At 45.8% G+C, this 17,482-nt stretch overlaps 1 protein-coding gene across 1 annotated transcript in view; it reads right to left on the reverse strand.

Annotated features, from left to right (window-relative positions):
• LOC149427608 (uncharacterized) overlaps positions 1-17,082 on the reverse strand; it is a 27,577-nt gene extending 10,495 nt beyond the window's left edge. The window contains exons 1-4 of the mRNA XM_089667858.1: positions 17,006-17,082; positions 11,774-11,912; positions 10,358-10,417; positions 7,403-7,612 (exon numbers count right to left, since the gene is read on the reverse strand). Of these exons, the coding sequence (XP_089523984.1) occupies positions 7,403-7,612; positions 10,358-10,417; positions 11,774-11,912; positions 17,006-17,043 (447 nt within the window). The 5' untranslated portion in view covers positions 17,044-17,082. The remainder of the gene's footprint in view (positions 1-7,402; positions 7,613-10,357; positions 10,418-11,773; positions 11,913-17,005) is intronic.
• Between the last annotated feature and the right edge of the window lie 400 nt (positions 17,083-17,482).

Genomic DNA, 17,482 nt, shown 5'->3' on the forward strand with positions numbered 1-17,482 from the left:
TCACATTGCTGCAAGGACGCCATGTTGTTCACATTGCTGCAAGGACGCCATGTTGTTCACATTGCTGCAAGGACGCCATATTGTTCACATTGCAGCCATGACAGTTTGTCACACATGGTGGTGAATAGCAGCACTGGTTCCCTTCTGACATCGCCCCAGGAAGCTGATTGGAGAATCAGTGATCACATGCAAAGTAGTAAGCAAGATGTCACTTGTGAGATCATTGCTTACTACGTGTGAAATCTATGAATGATCACAGAAGTCACATGGTACAAGGCTATTCACAACAGCCTTGTACCATGTGACAAGCTGTGATCAATCACAACTCACTCAGTACTTCTCAATGACTGCAAGAATGCAGACAGAGAGAAAGAGAAATGATTGCTTTTACATCCTATATGGGTGTAAAAGCAATCAGTGTAAAAAAAAAAAAAAAAAAAAAAAAAAATCTTCATCACCCCCCACAAGTAGTACAGTGTCACCATGGTGACACTGTACTGCTAGGGTGACAGTATGTAAAAATAAAAATAAAAAATAAAAAAAATAAAATAAAAATGTAAAAAAAAATGTTTAAAAATTATAATGTTTGGTTATAAACTAATTTGGATTTTTTTTTTTTACTAAAAAAATAACGGAATAAATTTTGGCCAAGATTTAGGATGAAATATTATTTATTTGCAAAATTTTATTTAAAAAAACACTTTTTTTCAAAATTTTTGGACTTTTTCATTTACATAGTAAAAAAAATAAAAATCCCAGCGGTGAATAAATACCACCAAAATAAAGCTTTATCTGTCTCAAAAAAATGGTAAAAAATTCATATGGGTACAGTATTGCATGACCGCGCAGTTGTCATTCAAAGTGTGATAGCGCTGAAAGCTGAAAATTGCCCTGGACAGGAAAGGGGTAAAAGTGTCCGGACAGGAAGTGGTTAAGAAAAAAAAAAAAAAAAAGCCATCCTTACAAGCTTGAGCAATTAACCACTTGCCCGCCAAAAGATTTACCCCCCTTCTTGACCAGGCCATTTTTTTGCGATACAGCGCTGCTGCTTTTAACTGATAATTGCGCAGTCATGCAAAACTGTACATAAATTTATGTCCCTTCTCCCCCCACAAATAGACCGCTCTTTTGGTGGTATTTGATTACCTCTGCGTTTATTTTGAGCGCTATAAAACAAAACTAATTTTTTTCGACTTGTTGCTATAAAACATCCAGTAAAAAAAAAAAAAAAAAAATAAAACACAAAATACATTTCTTCATAAATTTAGGCCAAAATATATTCTCTTTGCTGCTTAAAAAACAAACCAACCACCAATAAGTGTATATTAATTATTTTACATGAAAATTATTGCCTTTACAAATGGCGATAAATATACTGGAGTTTTTTTCAGTAATGGCGGCGATCAGCGACTTATAGCAGGACTTCTAACACTGGTTGGGATCTGATCAACTGCCCCTGACATCTCCAGTAACACTCAGCCCTGGTTCAAATTGATGCAGCGCAGAATATGCAGCATTTTCTGTGCAAATTCTGCACCCTGTTCATACGAACCGCTGCGGGTGTGCATGTTAAGTTAATAACACCTCGAAAGCGATCCGCAAAATGCGGTGTGATGTACAGAATTGAATCGCATAGGTGTGAATACCCATGCGATTCGATTCTATTGCGAACAAAAAAAAAAAAAAAAAAAAAAGGGTCCTGCACCTTTTTTTCATGTGGTGCGATTAGAAAAATGTAACCTCCAATCGCACCACACACAAACTGCATGTGATTTGCACAGGAATGCGGTGCGGTTCCTTTGCGAATCACATGCGATGTACCGCACCGCATATGTGAACCGGCATCCCTCAGAGGGGACATGTACACTGATCATCAGAGTTCCCTGATGATCTGTGTAGCCCCGTCAGTGCCGCCTACCAGTGCCAGTCACTGCCGCATATGAGTGCCGCCCGTCAATGCCCATCAGTGCCGCCCGTCAATGCCCATCAGTGCCGCCCGTCAATGCCCATCAGTGCCGCCCGTCAATGCCCATCAGTGCCGCCCGTCAATGCCCATCAGTGCCGCCCGTCAATGCCCATCAGTGCCGCCCGTCAATGCCCATCAGTGCCGCCCGTCAATGCCCATCAGTGCCGCCCGTCAATGCCCATCAGTGCCGCCCGTCAATGCCCATCAGTGCCACCTACCAGTGCCTCCTCATCAGTGGTCCATCACTGCAGCCTCATTAGCGCACATCAGTGGAGAAAAATCACTTATTTACAAAATTTTATAACAAAAACTAAGAAAAAACTTTTAAAATTTTCAGTGGTTTCTGGTTTAAGAAAAAATAAACCCAGAGGTGATTAAATACCACCAAAATAAAGCTGTCACAAAAAAAAAAAAAAAAATGATGATAAAAATTTCATATGGGTACAGTGTTGCATGACCGCGCAATTGTCAAAGCGTGACAGCGCTGAAAGCTGGAAATTGGCCTGGACAGGAAGGGGGTATAAGTGCCCGGTAGGTGAGGGGTTAAAAGCGCCGACGCTGTACTAATGACACTGGGCAGGAAGGGGTTAACATCTGGGGTGATCAAGGGGTTAACAGTGTGCGGTGTTTTACTATGTATGCCGTGTTGTGTTTTACTTGGGAGACATGCTGCTTTGTATCTCTGTACAGCAAAACAAATACAAAGCAGCATGTCCATGCCGACAGGAGAGAGATGCGTGTTTACACACAGATCGCTCCCCTTTCAGCCCCGCCGAGGATCAACTGGGAATCACCGACCAGTACCCGGTGAATGACATAGCTGCATAGGTAAGGTGGCGCATGCGCCCCCTATGCGGTTAGGCAAAATCACGTACTGATGTATTTGATTTTGCACAGCGGAGCCGCCCTGTAGCAGTATATCTGCAAAGGGGCGGCTCTTAAATGGTTAAGAGAACAGAAACGCAGTCGCAAATATCCGAACAAAAACAGCGAATACACATTTCTGATAGACCGCTTATGAGCCAAGATTCTAAAACCTCAGCATGTTTTAACATTTCTGGAATTATGACCATTTAGCCAGAATAAAGTCATCTTCGTCAGTCATTGGGTAGCATTTTGAACCCTTATATTCTTGCTTCTATGCTAGGAAGTTCCAGAGTGGATTAGGCCTCCACAACCCTCCTATGAGAAATCGATATTGGAGATCGGTCACATCTGTATCTGTTGAGAAGATAAATTCATGCTGGACAACAATCTGCATGGTAACCGAATGTATATGGTTGATATTCAGAAATATAAATATCTAGAATGAACTGTATTTGGGAATTGGTCAAACTTGGCTTCCCAGCACCCATCCCTTAAACTGGATGATTGGTTAGATCAGTGGTCCTCAAACTGCGGCCCCGGGGGGCTGGACGTGGCCCTTTGCATGCCTTTATCTGGCCCTTGGGGCACTATTCCTCCCACTGATACAAAACACTATTCGTCCAGCCGACAAGGGGTCACCCCTTTCTCCAGCCGACAAGGGGTCACCCCTTTCTCCAGCCGACGCCGACAAGGGGTCACCCCTTTCTCCAACCGACGCCGACAAGGGGTCACCCCTTTCTCCAACCGACGCCGACAAGGGGTCACCCCTTTCTCCAACCGACGCCGTCAAGGGGTCACCCCTTTCCCCAACAGACGCCGACAAGGGGTCACCCCTTTCCCCAACCGACGCCGACAAGGGGTCACCCCTTTCCCCAACCGACGCCGACAAGGGGTCACCCCTTTCCCCAACCGACGCCGACAAGGGGTCACCCCTTTCTCCAACCGACGCCGACAAGGGGTCACCCCTTTCCCCAACCGACGCCGACAAGGGGTCACCCCTTTCCCCAACCGACGCCGACAAGGGGTCACCCCTTTCCCCAACCGACGCCGACAAGGGGTCACCCCTTTCCCCAACCGACGCCGACAAGGGGTCACCCCTTTCCCCAACCGACGCCGACAAGGGGTCACCCCTTTCCCCAACCGACGCCGACAAGGGGTCACCCCTTTCCCCAACCGACGCCGACAAGGGGTCACCCCTTTCTCCAACCGACGCCGACAAGGGGTCACCCCTTTCTCCAACCGACGCCGACAAGGGGTCACCCCTTTCTCCAACCGACGCCGACAAGGGGTCACCCCTTTCTCCAACCGACGCCGACAAGGGGTCACCCCTTTCTCCAACCGACGCCGACAAGGGTCACCCCTTTCTCCAACCGAGGCCAACAATGGGGCACCATTTCTCCCACTGACACCAACAATGGGGCACTATTTCTCCCACTGACACCAACAATGGGGCACTATTCCTCCCAATGATACCATGTGGTGATGTTTACTGATACCAGAAAATTTACACTCCTGCTGGCCACAGTCCGACCCTCCTAAAAGTTTGAAGGACAATAAAAAGTGCCCCACCCCCCCTTTTTTTTTTTTTAGAATCTTTGTAGACCCCTGGGTTATATGGTCTCTGACAACACCCCTTTTATATTTTACAGGAAATGGAATGACTGGACCTGTAAAGGAAGCGCTTGTTTTTACCTCAACCAAGAACACCCAAAGTGAGCCATGGCAACGTTTTTGCTTGGACAATCGGCCTCAGCAAAAACCAGGACTTTGCAAGTATTCTTTTTATTCCTGTTGCGTTTTGTTCTCTTTAGGTCTCTAACTTCTTCTGTAAATATTTTTTCCCACCATTTTGACCTTTTCAGTATTAAACCCCATTTGGAAAACAAGTGTTGAAAAGGTCTCTAAAGCTTTTAACCTCGCTGGCGGTATGATTATTTCAGATTTTTGGTGCTGAAAGCGGTACCATTATTTTGCATGGAAATATGTAGTTTTTTTATTGTAGGCTGTAATTCTTAGGAATAACTCACTGAAATCTGTCCGAACAAGAGTCTAGTAACCATCCCGGGTATGATAAAACTTGAAACACGAAATCATAAATTATAATTTAAAAAATAATCATAAAAAATAATAATAATATAATAATACATTTAATTCAATAATATAATCAAACCAAAAACACTGAAATTTGAAATATAGCGCCAAGTTCAGACATTGCTGAGCAAAGTCGCAAAATCGTTTTCAGTGTCTGATGAGGAATTTCCCCCACGAATCATTATCACTCAATTCTGCAAGTGGTTCTGATTTACTATCGCTGTTCTCTAGCCGGTCTAAAACTGATTTTGACCTAAAGGGACGCTTTTTGGACGCCATGGATGTTTCTGTTTCCAGGCAGAAAGAACAGTAACAATGCAGGCAGGGCGCCGGACAAAGCATTCGGGACAAAATGTATGTGAAATGGGTTGAAACAGCAATGTTTTACTATGTAAAATTTATTTGGAAAAAAAAAATGACTTTTTTAAAATTTTAAAATTTCCCGCCACCAGCGGCGCCCGTACGTCTCGACGTCACAGGGACCGGAACACAGAAGCTGGATGCCGGCATCGGCCGGAGGAGATGGCCGGGGACACTGCAGGGGACACATCGGGGGAGCGAAGGACAAGGTAAGCGCTGTAGGGAATCCCTGAGCAACGCCGCATGGTATTCCCGAGTGTAGCTCGGGGTTACCGCTTTTGGTACTGAAATTTTACCCCGAGTTACACTCGGGAATACCGCCAGGGAGGTTAATGCAAACTAAAAAGAATCCCTGTCTCTTGAAGAGTGCTACTGTAAAATATTCTTCTGAATATACCTGTCTGGGGTGACAGTGTGTGTTACAGACGTTTATGCCAAGATCATGGTGCTATTGCCAAGGATTGAGAGTTTCCTCCTTTTTAGTAAAAAGGCCGTGGTGGCATTTAAAGGGTTAATTACATAGGTAACTTATCCCAGTGACAATTGCTCTCAGGCTGCTGACACAGATTGCGGTCCAGCGAGCGGGAAAGTCTCTGTGCAGGGTAGAGCCGAGAGCGGCATTATTACGGCAGTGACAGCGCGGAGTGAGATTAACCTGTACTTTGTGGCGAGTTGGTGCGAAGGGCAGGAGTTGGGCCGCAAGAAGGGCAGGAGTTGGGCCGCAAGAAGGGCAGGAGTTGGGCCGCAAGAAGGGCAGGAGTTGGGCCGCAAGAAGGGCAGGAGTTGGGCACCGCCGGCCGCGAGAAGGGCAGGAGTTGGGCACCGCCGGCCGCGAGAAGGGCAGGAGTTGGGCACCGCCGGCCGCGAGAAGGGCAGGAGTTGGGCACCGCCGGCCGCGAGAAGGGCAGGAGTTGGGCACCGCCGGCCGCGAGAAGGGCAGGAGTTGGGCACCGCAGTCGTCACAAACGCATAAGCGCGTGAAGACTGGAATTGAGCTCCGCAGTAACTTTTGCAGTTTTCCTATTCCGGGTCAAACCTGTGCGATGTCCTTTTGTCTCTGTCAGTTGACTGCGCTCATTGCTCATCGAACGTTTTCCCAGAAACTGTATATGTCATACTGATACTTGATACTGTACCTCGCAGCACTGCACACATGACAATTACAGTCACAGAAGCACCATTAGCTGGGACAATTTGCCCTCTTTGAAGCTCAGTAAGCTCTGACATGATTACTAGCAGCGCACACAGTGAATGATGAAAGCCAGGCTTCCCGCCTGTTAGCTAGGTGTCTCATCACACAGCGGAAGCAAAAGTGTGTCACATCACGTCTGCACTCAACGCGAAACATGTCGAAACATTCACACCTGCAAATCGAGTAGACTTTCTGTATTTATGTTTAATCCCCGTATGTTTGCTATAGATTTGTTTTTTTACCCGTCGTGCTATAAACAGTTAAAAACCAAAAATTGTGACCCCAGAACTGACAACTATACCACAAACACAACAAAACTGGAACACGTACCAAGAAGCTAATAGGCACAATAAAGTTTATTTCAGGAAAGCATTGAGACAGAGCATGCCACAGACATCCAATAAAGGAGGGGGGGGACCTTTCCAAAGAGAAACTGAAGCTGCCATTACTTTATCCTGAAGAAGGATCAGATTGCGCTAGAGTCTGCGCTGGACCAGTAGAATGGTTCTTGATCGATATTAAATAATAGTGTCGATCTCTCTTTGGAGATATGGGCTGCTACTGTACTGGTACGACAGAGCGATCACTTCATCCGAGAAGATAATGGAACGGGAAGAGCTCAGTCCCGCCTCTCTCCCTATTCACATTCTAAAGCCAGTGGTTTAGTGCAGGGGTGGGAAACTGTGGCCCTCCAGCTGTTGTAGAACTACAAGTCCCATGAGGCATTGCAAAACTGACAGTTACAAGCATGACTCCCAAAGGCAGAGGCATGATGGGACTTGTAGTTCAACAGCTGGAGAGCCACATTTGCCCACCCCTGGTTTAGTGCAAAGACAACATTTAGAAGCAATGACAACCCCCATGCTTCTCAGGACAGTTTTTTTTTTTTTTTTTTTTAAACACACTGGCTTGATTTAATAACTTGCCTCTGCAGCATCCTCGGCTTTCCTCTTAGTTCCGCCCTTCTCCTTGGACTGCTCATCAATCACTAATTTTCCCTCCTCGTCACTGCTGCCATCTGCATTCCCTTTCTTATCTCCGTCCCCCTCCGGCTTGTCCTCTTCTTCCTCCTCCTCCTCCTCATCTTCATCTGCATCTGCATCTTCTTCATCTTTTGCACTCTTCTTTGGAGTTGGCTGGTGAGGGAGATAAAAACCTATGAGCTCTGCTGCCCTCTAATGGACACATTCTATTACAACAATCGTACAGTTCATGCAGCAAACCAAAGAGTCTGGAGGATTTCATTCAGTAGCAGTGATATTTACCTGCACTTGTTCTGTATGTTTTGATTTTATGCAAGTTTCTTTAACCACCTCCCGTCCGGCCATTGTATATAAACGGGCAGACGGTGGCAGTGCAGGGTCGGGTGAGTTTATAAACGGCTTCCCCGCACCCTGCTTGTGCGCACTCCCTGGGAGCGCGCAGCACCGCAATCCGGTGACCTCTGTGTCCTCCAGACACAGTGGAACACCGATCGGACAGGACCTCTGTACGAGGTCCCGATCATGTGATCACTGATTGGCCAATCAGTGATCACATGTAGAGTAGTAAGCAAGGTGTCACTTCTGACATTGCTTACTACGTGTGAAATCTGTGAATGATCACAGAGGTCACATGGTACAAGGCTATTCACAACAGCCTTGTACCATGTGACAAGCTGTGACCAATCGCAGCTCACACAGTAGTTCTCAATGGCTGCAAGAATGCAGCCAGAGAGAAGGAGAAATGATTGCTTTTATACCCATAAAGGATGTAAAAGCAATCAGTGTGAAAAAAAAAAAACACTTCATCACCCCCACAAGTAGTACAGTGTCACCATGGTGATACTGTACTGCTAGGGTGACCGTATGTAAAAAAAGTTTAAAAATTATAATTTTTGCTTAAACTAATTTGGGTTATTTTTTTACTAAAAATATAACAGAATACATTTTGGCCAAGATTTATGATGAAATACTATTTGCAACATTTTATAAGAAAAACACTTTCAAAATTTTTCGACTTTTTAATTTACATAAAAAAAATTAAAATCCCAGCGGTGAATAAATACCACCAAAATAAAGCTTTATCAGTCTCAAAAAATGCTACAAAATTCATATGGGTACAGTGTTGCATGACCGCGCAATTGTCATTCAAAGTGTGATAGCGCTGAAAGCTGAAAATTGTCCTGGGCAAGAAGGGGGATTTTTTTTTTGCTATATAAATGAAAAAGTCCAATAACTTTTTTTTTTTTTTTTAAAAAAGTGTTTTTCTTATAAAATTTTGCAAATAAATATTTCTTCATAAATCTTGGCCAAAATGCATTCAGTTATCTTTAGTATAAAAAAAAAAAAAAAAACCAAATTAGTTTATAACCAAAAATTATAATTATTAAAAAAAAAAACTTTCCATTTTAATTTTTTTTTTTTAACATACGGTCACCCTAGCAGTACAGTGTCACCATGGTGACACTGTACTACTTGTGGGGGGTGATGAAGATTTTTTTTTTTTTTTTTTTTTTTAACACTGATTGCTTTTACACCCATAAAGGCTGTAAAATCAATCATTTCTCCTTCTCTCAGCTGCATTCTTGCCGCCATTGAGAAATACTGTGTGAGCTGCGACTGGTCACAGCTTGTCACATGGTACAAGGCTGTTGTGAATGGCCCTGTACCATGTGATCTCTGATCATTCACAGATTTCACATGTAGTAAGCAATGTCAGAAGTGACATCTTACGTACTACTCTGCATGTAATCACTGATTGGCCAATCAGTGATCACATGATCAGGAATTAGATTCCCCTATCCACATATTCGCGATGGATGGAGGAATCCTTTTCGGTGTGCTATTGTATTCTGATGGCAGGGAGCCATCCACACCGTCAGAATACAATGAACAGTATTGCCGGTGGCATGGATCGGTTTGGAAAAAAACCTGACTGGCTGGTTGTACACAAGTTATTAGATAAATCTACTTGTGTACAACCAGCCTGCCCATACACGGGACAATATTTGGTTGGCCAGAAGGCTTTAGAAGACTTGACACATTTTCGATCTGCCTTCCCACAAAAGGCCAGAACAGTTGTCAGCACATGCTATCCAGTTAAAACACAGGGGGTGGCGACTGACGTGGGTAAACCCTGCCCAGGTGTGGAGGGAATGAGACCCACTGTTCATTCCTTACATCCCCCATTTATCCTCGCACCCTCCACAAGCCTTCATGCACTTTCCCCCTATCCTCCTAATACACCCCCCCCCCCCCCACCACCTCCTTTTCATCCCTTTCTTGCCTGACCGCTATGGAATCCTCTTCACTTTTGAGGTAGATTTTAGGGAGCTGAAAATGTCCCCCTAACACTCCAGTCCTCCACAGCCTTAGGCCGGGTCACCAACCTGGCCGCATTTTACCTGAAGGTTGCATGCTCTACCATTAGCAGCCCCAGCTGGGTCCAGTCTATCAAACCATAACAGAATTGCTCTCTGCCCATCAGGGGCAGACTGACAACTCATGGGGCCCCCGGGCAATAGGGGATCATGGGGCCCCTGTGTCTTGCCCAAACTCAAAAAAGCCTATGAAAAAGGTACCAGGGGCATCTCATGGGGCCCCCTACTGACCCCGGGCAATGCCCGAATTTCCAAATGGTCAGTCCGCCCTTGCTGCCCATTATTTCCTACACCCAAATATACCTGCTGGTAGGGCTCCACTACCTGTAATATGGGCCCATTTATGCACCCATTAGATTTCCTGATCGTGTATAAAGAACCCACCTCCCCTCTGCCCATGTGTTTCAATGTGAACATGTCTGTATGCATTCCGTACCAACAATGGTTTATCTGCTGTACACGTTTAGATTTGATGTGTGCACATAAATAAAAAAACAATTTAATAAAAATATTGGAATACCTTCTCTCCATCTTTAGAACCTTTAGCTCCAGCTTTAGCACCTTTCTTCCGGGAAGTAGGCTGGAAAAAAACAAAAAAAAAACAGTAAAAGTTGTGTTCAGGGAAAAAAAAAAAAAAAAAAAAAGAAAATCACAAAGGCGGGTGAGCAGAAAGGGGTCAGACAAATCCACCCGCGTGGTTAGTTTTGATCTACACATTTTCCTAAATCGAGACACTGAAAATAAGATGATGAAACAACATTGTGTTTTAAAAATGTATCGGTTTGTGAAGTTTTTTTTTCTTTTATTATTGCTGAAGGCTTGAACATTAAAAAAAAAAAAAAAAAAAAAAAAGTATAAAAAACGCCTGAGAAGTTTTTATTCTCTGTGAATCAACAACCTAGAGTATGTAGCCATTGAGCCTGGGTTCACACTGATGCGGTGTGGAATTCGCAGCACCGCATCAGAATCGCACCCCATTCATGCGAACCGCTGCGGGTGTGTATGTTAAAGCGGAGTTCCACTCACCCGGTCAAAAAATAAAAGTCAGCAGCTACAAAAACTGTAGCTGCTGACTTACAAAACAGCCACTTACAGTACCTGTCCCTCGGTGTGTCCCCTGCAGCTCGTTTCACCGGCCGTCCTGTGTTCCAGGAGGCCGGCATCTTCAGTGTGGGAGACCCGGCTGTGACAGCTTGCGGCTTCACAGCCGGGTACCCACTCACTGCACATGTGCGAGAAGCGCTGCGCTTCATGAACGGTCCTGTAGTCTTTTGGGACTTGTCACTACAGGGAGGGAGGACACCTTCCACTTCCGATCGCCTAGGCGAAAGGTACCCGCTCCCACTTCCGGTCCTATCAAATTCGGGCACCTGCTCCTCCCCAAAAGGTGCCAATCCTTTATGTGGAGCGGGGAAGCAGTCCTTAAATCGGAACGTCCCCTTTTGGGTGGAGCTCCGCTTTAAGTTAACACCCTGAAATCGGTCTGCAAAACGCAGCGCAATGTGCAGAATCGGATCGCATAGATGTGAATACCCATGCAATCCGAATCTATTGCGGACCCAAAAAAGGGTCCGGCACCTTTTTGGTGCGGATGCGATGCGATTTTAGCCATGCATAATGGATTAAATCGCAACGCACATAATTCGCATGTGACTTGCACAGGAATGCGGTGCGGTTCCTGTGTGAATCACATTGGATGCACCGCATTAGTGTGAACCCAGCCTGAAGGTCTAATCTGGCATTTAATATGACTATATCTAGAGTGATGAGACCAACGCCTAAACATTTTTTACCTTAATGTAAGAAATGCATTATGGGAAAGGAAAAAAAAAAAAAAGTTTTAAAACCCCTTTAAAGAGGGGGGTGGGGTGGTAGTTTTTGATCTTGACAACAAAATACCAGAACATTGCAACAGTGAGAGGCTCAGTAGAGGTACCTGGTATCCAGATGCTTTCACCGTTGGGTTATTCTCAATTTCCCAGAGGCCCTCGCTAAATCCTTTCCTCTTATTTGCCTTTCCATACTTAGCCTTGGTCTCTTCATACGGGACAATGTCTTTGGGACCAAGGTATGCTCTAGAGAAAAAAAAAAAAATTAATAAAAAACAAAAACAAACAAAAAACACCACCACAAACAAACAAAAAACACCACCACAAAACAAAAACAAAACAAAAACACCAAAACAAAAAAAAAAAAAAAAATTCACAAAAACAGACCAACAGAAGTAACATTACATAACTGCAGTCAGACAAAATTAAAACAATGGGAACTAAAGTCCCAGCTGCACCAGAGCAAATGTACCCAATTTCCTTCCTAATTTGTATATTTGAAGTTGATTACTATGAATTGGCTCTGGATCACAATGCAACTTTGAAATCGCGCGACTTCACTTGAAAACAGCGCAATTTCAAAGCTGCCGGTCAGTGCGATTTGCACCTCCGCTTTCACTGTGGCTTGCGACCTCATTTAACAGAAAGGGAGAATGTCACCAGCACACTGAGGATCACCAATACGGGTCCACAATTTTCAATGAACCATCACAAAGTTACAGCAAGGCAACGTTTTGGAGTCTCACAGGACCCCTTCGTCAGATGTCAATGCAAGCCGCAATGAAAATCGGGGGGGGGAAAAAAAAAAAAGAAAAAAAAGTAGTGTAGGAACGGTTTCTGAAATGGCACTACTTCAAAAAGCACCGATTAAGACAGTGCCAAGGAAATACATTAGCTACAACTTCAGGTGTGATTTGTAAATCGCATGTCGCACCTGAAATCGCACCGTGTGAACCAGGGCTAAATGCTTTCTGCCAGTCTAGCTATGAACGTCTGACATACACGGGTCACACCCCATCTTTCTACATTAATCGCTTCTTCCATTCAGTTCTAATTGAGAACATGAAACGGATGCACACCTAGACCAAGTGCCTGAAACATGAGCCTGTCTAAGCTGCAGGCAGGATAGACAGCAGGTATGACTGAACCACCACTATACAGCAGACTCGGCACTCAGGATGTGCGGTTATGGTGTCGGCCTCCCCTCTCAGGGCTCATTCACACCATGGTGCAGAGATGTCAGTTCCTCTGTCAGTTCACACTGCTAGTATCACACGCAGATGTTTTTCTGTGCAAGAATCTGTATTGTGTATAAGCAGGGGTGGACTGACAACTCATGGGTCCCCCGGGCAATAGAGGATCATGGGGCCCCTGTGTCCTTGCCCACACTCAAAAAAGCCTATTAAAAAAAAAAAAAAAAAAAGTACCAGGGGGCATTTCATGGGGCCCCCTACTGACCCCAGGCCCTCGGGCAGTGCCCGAGTGCTCCAATGGTCAGTCCGCCCCCGTGAGTGCCCGAGTGCTCCAATGGTCAGTCCGCCCCCGTGAGTGCCCGAGTGCTCCAATGGTCAGTCCGCCCCCGTGAGTGCCCGAGTGCTCCAATGGTCAGTCCGCCCCCGTGAGTGCCCGAGTGCTCCAATGGTCAGTCCGCCCCCGTGAGTGCCCGAGTGCTCCAATGGTCAGTCCGCCCCCGTGAGTGCCCGAGTGCTCCAATGGTCAGTCCGCCCCCGTGAGTGCCCGAGTGCTCCAATGGTCAGTCCGCCCCCGTGAGTGCCCGAGTGCTCCAATGGTCAGTCCGCCCCCGTGAGTGCCCGAGTGCTCCAATGGTCAGTCCGCCCCCGTGAGTGCCCGAGTGCTCCAATGGTCAGTCCGCCCCCGTGAGTGCCCGAGTGCTCCAATGGTCAGTCCGCCCCCGTGAGTGCCCGAGTGCTCCAATGGTCAGTCCGCCACCGTGAGTGCCCGAGTGCTCCAATGGTCAGTCCGCCACTGTGAGTGCCCGAGTGCTCCAATGGTCAGTCCGCCCCTGTGAGTGCCCGAGTGCTCCAATGGTCAGTCCGCCCCCGTGAGTGCCGAGTGCTCCAATGGTCAGTCCGCCCCTGTATAAGGCTAGGTTCACATCTTTGCAGGTGGTGTGGCAGCGGATTCACACGAAAATCCGAGCAGTCTCACCACCAGCACAGAGGAATGCGGACCCGCAGGTGGGTGTCAGTTCTAATCGCACGGCGCCCGCACTGGAAAGCGCAGCCGTACTGGGAACCGAGGTTCCCGTGGGGGCTGCGTTTTCAGAAGTGCAGGGATTTCTTCCCTGGGTGTCCCGGGGAACAGGAGTCCATTCAAATGAATGGGCTCTCGTGTGTGCGCAAAGCACGGCTGCATATATGTGAACCGGGGGTAAAACTCACTGAAACGCACATGTAATCTTGTGTCTCTGCAAGTGAAATCTGTACGGTTTTCCCATCAGTTTTCATGCACATATATAGTGTGAAGGAGGCCTAACCGTTTTATGTCCTTCAGCTGCCCACATGACAGGTCAGCCTCCATAGGAGCCCTACAGCCCGAGTTAACTACTTCAGCTCTGGACGGTTTTACCCCCTTCAGGACCGGGCCCATTTTTTACCATTAGGCACTGCGATTCTTTAACAATTTCCTGTCCGGACATTTTTACCCCCTTCCTGTCCAGGGCAATTTTCAACTTTCAGCACTATCACACTTTGAATGACAATTGCGCGGTCATGCAACACTGTACCCATATGAATTTTTTTTTTTTTTTTTGAGACAGATAAAGCTTTATTTTGGTGGTATTTATTCACCGCTGTGAGTTTTATTTTTTTTTGCTATGTAAATGAAAAAGTCCAAAAAGTTTGAAAAAAAAAAAAAAAGTGTTTTAGAAAATTTTGCAAATAGTATTTCATCATAAATCTTGGTCAAAATGTATTCCATTATCTTTTTAGTTAAAAAAAAAAAAACAAAAAACCCCAAATTAGTTTACAAACCAAAATTATCATTTTTAAACTTTTTTTTTTTTTACTTTTTTTAGATTATTTTTTTTTTGTGCCTGTGGCGTAGCACTGTGGTGGTGGCTCACATAGCCATTACATTTTTTTCTTTTTTTATATTTGTTTTGTTTTTTTTTACATACTGTCACGCAAGCAGTACAGTGTCACCATGGTGACACTGTACTACTTGTGGAGGGTGATGAAGATTTTTTTTTTTTACATTGATTGCTTTTACACCCATAAAGGCTGTAAAAGCAATCATTTCTCCTTTGTAGCTGCATTCTTGCAGCCATTGAGAACTACTGAGTGAGCTGTGATTGGTCACAGCTTGTCACATGGTACAAGGCTGTTGTGAATAGCCCTGTACCATGTGACCTCTGTGATCACTCACAGATTTCAAACGTAGTAAGCAATGTCACAAATGACATCTTGCTTACTACTTTGCATGTGATCACTGATTGGCCAATCAGTGATTACATGATCGGGATCTCGCACAGTGGTCCCGTCCGACGATCAGTGTTCCACTGTGTCCGGAGGACACAGCGGGCACTGGATCGCGGTGTTGCGCACTCCCAGGGAGCGTGCACAAGCAGGTTGCGGGGAGGCCATTTATAAATGGCCACCCGACCCTGCACTGCCACCGTCCGGCCATTTATATACAATGGCCGGAGGGGAGGTGGTTACCGGGCAATCGTGCAGTCAAGCAACACTGTACTCAAATTACATATATCTTTTTGATTAACAGAAAGCTTTCGCTCGGTGGTTCTTGATCACCACTGGATATTTTTTTCATAACCAGAAAAAAAAAAAACAAAAACTGAAAATTCTGGAAATTAAAAAAAAAATCAATTTGTTTCTACTCTGCTACTTCGACAGCTAATCATATGGTAAAGGTAGCCAGGTACTATGTGATTGCTGTGGGCCAATCACAGGTCACAACCAAAAGCAAGCTGTTCATGAATGGAAAGTTATTAGTGACAGCTTGTTTACATTGTTATGTGATAGCCATGACCAATCATAGCGTTCACATGATACCCAGTTACAGTGATCCACTGTGTCTGGTGACTCCAACGGTCACAGGAGGGCCTCACAGTGTGCACCCAAACCAGGACAGGCACAATGACATACATGTAACCTGACTGTACCCTGCACGTGCCGCCCACAGTAAAAGTACGGTGGGAGGTCAGCAAGTGGTCAAAGTCTAAAAAAGTTGTTTTTATTTGTTTTTGTTTTTTTTAACCTAAATGCGCCTTTTTCCCTTTAAAGCAGTGGTTCTCAACCTTCCTAATGCCGTGACCCTTTAATACAGTTCCTCATGTTGTGGTGACCCCCCAACCATAAATTTACCCAGTAATTATAATTCATGAAGTGTCGTTTTACCTCCAATACTGCTGCTTTCTACACAGCAGCTGGTTTCTACACATCGGAAATATGTGTTTTCTGATGGTCTTAGGCGACCCCTGTGAAAGGGTCGTTCGACCCCCAAAGGGGTCGTGACCCACAGGTTGAGAACCACTGCTTTAAAGCAAACAAACCACACCCACCTACCCACCCCTACACCCCCCCCCATCCCCATACACCTACCCCACCCACACCCACCACTATTTGTCCTAGGCTCCGAACACTTACCTGGCACCCTCACAGCTGTAACCATGTGCAGCTCTGCTCCCCTGACTTCCTGCTTTCACAGGAGGAGGGAGTAGGGGCAGAGCTTACCAACACATAGTGTGAATGGATGCACACTGCCCAGTTCGGGAGCATGCAAACATAGGTGGCTTAGCACCCAGCTTGCCAAGAAGGCACCCAGAGAAGACAACAGCACTGCAGGGGAGGAAGTAAGGGACCTGTCTATGCAATATGGTTGCACACAGCAGGCAAGCGCAACGACTTTTTAATTTTTGTTATTGAAACTTTAGTATCACTAACATTTCTGCCCTGACAAAGTGAATGACCGAGCACAAAGCAGTTCATAAAAGGCAAAGCAGTACTACTACTACCACCAAAGAGCAAAAATTTAGCAAAAACCCTGACTGGTTGGCTCTAAGCTGACCAGGGGCAGACTGAACACTCATGGGGCTCCCGGGCAATAGGGGATTATGAGGCCCCCCGTGTCCTTGCACACACCCAAAAAAGCCTATGAAAAAGCCAATGAAAGGTACCAGGGGCATCTCATGGGGCCCCTACTGACCCTGGGCCCTCGGGCAGTGCCCAAGTGGCTAAATGGTCAGTCCGCCCCTGAAGCTGACCAACAAGACTCCGCTCTGTTACACCAGAACACTGAGACCTTCTATTCTCAATTTGTTCGCCACAAACCAGGCTTATATGTCTTTTCAAACAACTTACGTTTCATGTGTGCCAAAGAAGAACACTTGGTATTTCATAGATGTGGGCTTAGCAGCAGGTTCAAGGATTTCATCAATCTGAGAAGAGAAAAAAAAAAAAAAAAAAAAGGGGAGGGGGGGTTATGATGCCGGCATGGAATAAAAATAGAGTACAAATCCAATGAGCCTGTGGCAGCAGGCTAATACAAAGCACTGAGACGTGATGGAGAGCTGCATTACAGATCACAGGAAGAATCTTTCCTTCGGAGAAGCCTAGGCCTCATACTAGTCCGGAGAAGCCCAGGCCTCATACTAGTCCGGAGAAGCCCAGGCCTCATACTAGTCCGGAGAAGCCCAGGCCTCATACTAGTCCGGAGAAGCCCAGGCCTCATACTAGTCCGGAGAAGCCCAGGCCTCATACTAGTCCGGAGAAGCCCAGGCCTCATACTAGTCCGGAGAAGCCCAGGCCTCATACTAGTCCGGAGAAGCCTAGGCCTCA

The sequence above is a fragment of the Staurois parvus genome, unplaced genomic scaffold, assembly GCF_062004578.1.
Source record: "Staurois parvus isolate SC_StPar_1 unplaced genomic scaffold, SC_StPar_1.0 ptg003628l, whole genome shotgun sequence".
Classification (NCBI taxonomy): domain Eukaryota; kingdom Metazoa; phylum Chordata; class Amphibia; order Anura; family Ranidae; genus Staurois; species Staurois parvus.